The sequence below is a fragment of the Ammodytes marinus genome (assembly GCF_949987685.1).
Source record: "Ammodytes marinus genome assembly, chromosome: 25".
In the NCBI taxonomy this organism is placed as follows: domain Eukaryota; kingdom Metazoa; phylum Chordata; class Actinopteri; order Uranoscopiformes; family Ammodytidae; genus Ammodytes; species Ammodytes marinus.
Window position 1 is genome coordinate 2,455,656 of NC_137229.1, and position 2,500 is coordinate 2,458,155.

At 43.2% G+C, this 2,500-nt stretch overlaps 2 protein-coding genes across 2 annotated transcripts in view; both read left to right on the forward strand.

The window, feature by feature from the left end:
* LOC307270173 (phosphatidylinositol 4-kinase beta-like) overlaps window positions 1–864 on the forward strand; it is a gene marked incomplete at its 3' end in the record, with an annotated part of 18,748 nt that extends 17,884 nt beyond the window's left edge. The window contains exons 14-15 of the mRNA XM_080053341.1: window positions 510–667; window positions 836–864. Coding sequence (XP_079909467.1) covers window positions 510–667; window positions 836–864 — 187 coding nt within the window. The remainder of the gene's footprint in view (window positions 1–509; window positions 668–835) is intronic.
* The window catches only part of myo1eb (myosin IEb), a 9,759-nt gene continuing 7,336 nt past the window's right edge, over window positions 78–2,500 (forward strand). The window contains exons 1-4 of the mRNA XM_080053392.1: window positions 78–242; window positions 510–667; window positions 1,188–1,262; window positions 1,893–2,100. Of these exons, the coding sequence (XP_079909518.1) occupies window positions 1,223–1,262; window positions 1,893–2,100 (248 nt within the window). The 5' untranslated portion in view covers window positions 78–242; window positions 510–667; window positions 1,188–1,222. The remainder of the gene's footprint in view (window positions 243–509; window positions 668–1,187; window positions 1,263–1,892; window positions 2,101–2,500) is intronic.

Below are 2,500 nucleotides of genomic sequence, written 5' to 3' on the forward strand. Positions count from 1 at the left end.
AAGGAGAGAGAGAGAGAGAGAGAGAGACACACACACAGGGAGGGAGGGAGACAGGGAGGGAGAGAGAGACAGACAGACAGAGAGACAAGGAGAGAGAGAGAGAGAGACAGACAGACAGACAGACAGACAGACAGACAGAGAGACAAGGAGAGAGAGAGAGAGAGACAGACAGACAGACAGACAGACAGACAGAGAGGGAGACAGAAAACCAAGAAGAAGCTGCCACTCAAGTTCAACAACCTGTGAGTGAGACTGGGACAGGGAGAGAGAGAGAGAGACAGGGACAGGGAGAGAGAGAGAGAGAGAGACAGACAGACAGACAGGGAGGGAGGAAGACGGGGAGAGAGAGAGACAGACAGAGAGACATGCAGACAGACAGACAGACAGACAGACAGAGAGACAGGGGGAGAGAGACAGACAGACAGACAGACAGACAGACGGACAGATAGACAGACAGACAGACAGACGGACAGACAGACAGACAGTATTTAATCATTTAAATCTTCCAGTCTTGAGTTCAAGGTGAAGAAAGGCGGCTGGGGTCCGTTCGGCGCGTCCGGCTCCAGACAGATCCAGTTCTCTGTTGCTACGGGCGACGAGGCCGAGCTCAAGCCCAGCGGGAAAGTCCTGCAGGTCTCCATAGGAACGGGGCTGCCCAAAAACTCCAGTACGTTATTTTTTTATTCAAAAAAAATATATATATAATTTACATTTATATTTTTCTCAATCAGAAATGCTCATACAATCAGCGTAACAAAAACATTAACTTAAATATAAAAAATTGTAAATGATCAGATAAATTGACTTTATTAATTATGACTTCAATTTATAACAGGGGATACAGAAAACAATTCAAAGTTCTGACGAAACTCGAACGATTATAAAAAATTAATAAGAGGAAAACAAAAAAAACTACAGTTAGTTCTGAACCAAATAACTAAACATGAAGAAATGCAAGTTTTATTTAAAAAAACAAAAAAAAAAAAAACATTAAGTTAACAGTTATTTTTTTTATATTTTTTTATTATTATTTTAGATATTTTTTGTTTTTTTTCGGTAGACATATAAACTTAAACATCTGGTTCGTCCGATGTAACTGTGACGTCCGTGTCAAACACAATCTAACTGTGTGTGTGTGTGTGTGTTGACAAACTCTACCATAACTCGGTTTGACCTCTGACCTCTAGGACCGACGAGGAAAGACAAGAGGAAGAGTCGCTACATGGGAAACCAGCCGCCGCCCACCGGACTCTACAACGCAGGTACACCATTTTATGATTACGTTTTTTGCTTTATAGACAGTTTTGGAGAGGTCTGCTTTGAAGAGGACTATCCCTGTGTGTGTGTGTGTGTATGTGTGTGTGTGTGTGTGTGTGTGTGTGTGTGTGTGTGTGTGTGTGTGTGTGTGTGTGTGTGTGTGTGTGTGTGTGTGTGTGTGTGTAATAAAAAAAAATAAAAAAAAATATATAAAAAATTCATTGTTATTTAAAATATTAACCAAAATAAACATGATTTAAATAAAATTGCCCTTTCCCCCCCAGTCCCTTCTCCCAGAGGAAGACCCTCCAGAGGGCCCATGTCCCCCAGAGGCTCGAAAATAAAATAAATATTATTAATAAATAAATGAATACATAAATACATAAATGTTTTGAATAAATTATCAAAAATTAAAGTAAAAAAATACTTAAAATTTTAATAAAATAAATTTGGTTTCTCTTTTTTGAATGTTAAAAAAAAAGTATAATTTTAAATTTTAAAATGAACTTAATAATAAAAAATATATAAAAAAATTGTTAAATAAATGAAGTATTCTCTATTGCTCTTCCCCCAGCCCCTCGAGGAGGAAAAAAAAGTGATATAAATGAAGTCTTTTTGCTCTTTCCCCCCCCCAGCCCCTTCTCCCAGAGGCGGTGGAGGCCCCAGCAGAGGGCCCATGTCTCCCAGAGGCTCGTTGCTCCGTCAGCAGTCGAGCATGGAGCAGCCCACTCTGCCCCGGCTGCACCAGAGCCAGACCAAGAACCAGCGCAGAGACCGAGAGACAACCCGCGACAAGCAGCACGATATGGGCTTCATGAACGTACCCGACCAGGGCGCCGCCGGGTGAGTGTGTGTGTGTGTGTGTGAGGGAGAGAGGGAATGTGTGTGTGTGAGGGAGAGAGAGAGTGAGTGAGTGTGTGTGTGAGTGAGGGAGAGAGAGGGAGGGAGTGAGTGTGTGTGTGTGTGTGTGAGGGAGAGAGAGGGAATGTGTGTGTGTGAGGGAGAGAGGGTGTGAGTGTGTGTGTGAGTGTGTGAGGGAGAGAGAGAGTGAGTGTGTGTGTGTGTGTGTGTGTGTGTGTGTGTGTGTGTGTGTGTGTGTGTGTGTGTGTGAGTGAGGGAAAGGGAGAGTGAGTGAGTGAGTGAGGGAGAGAGAGAGTGAGTGTGTGTGTGAGGGAGAGGGAGGGAGTGTGTGTGTGAGGGAAAGAGAGAGAGTGAGAGAGAGAGTGAGAGAGGGTGTGAGTGA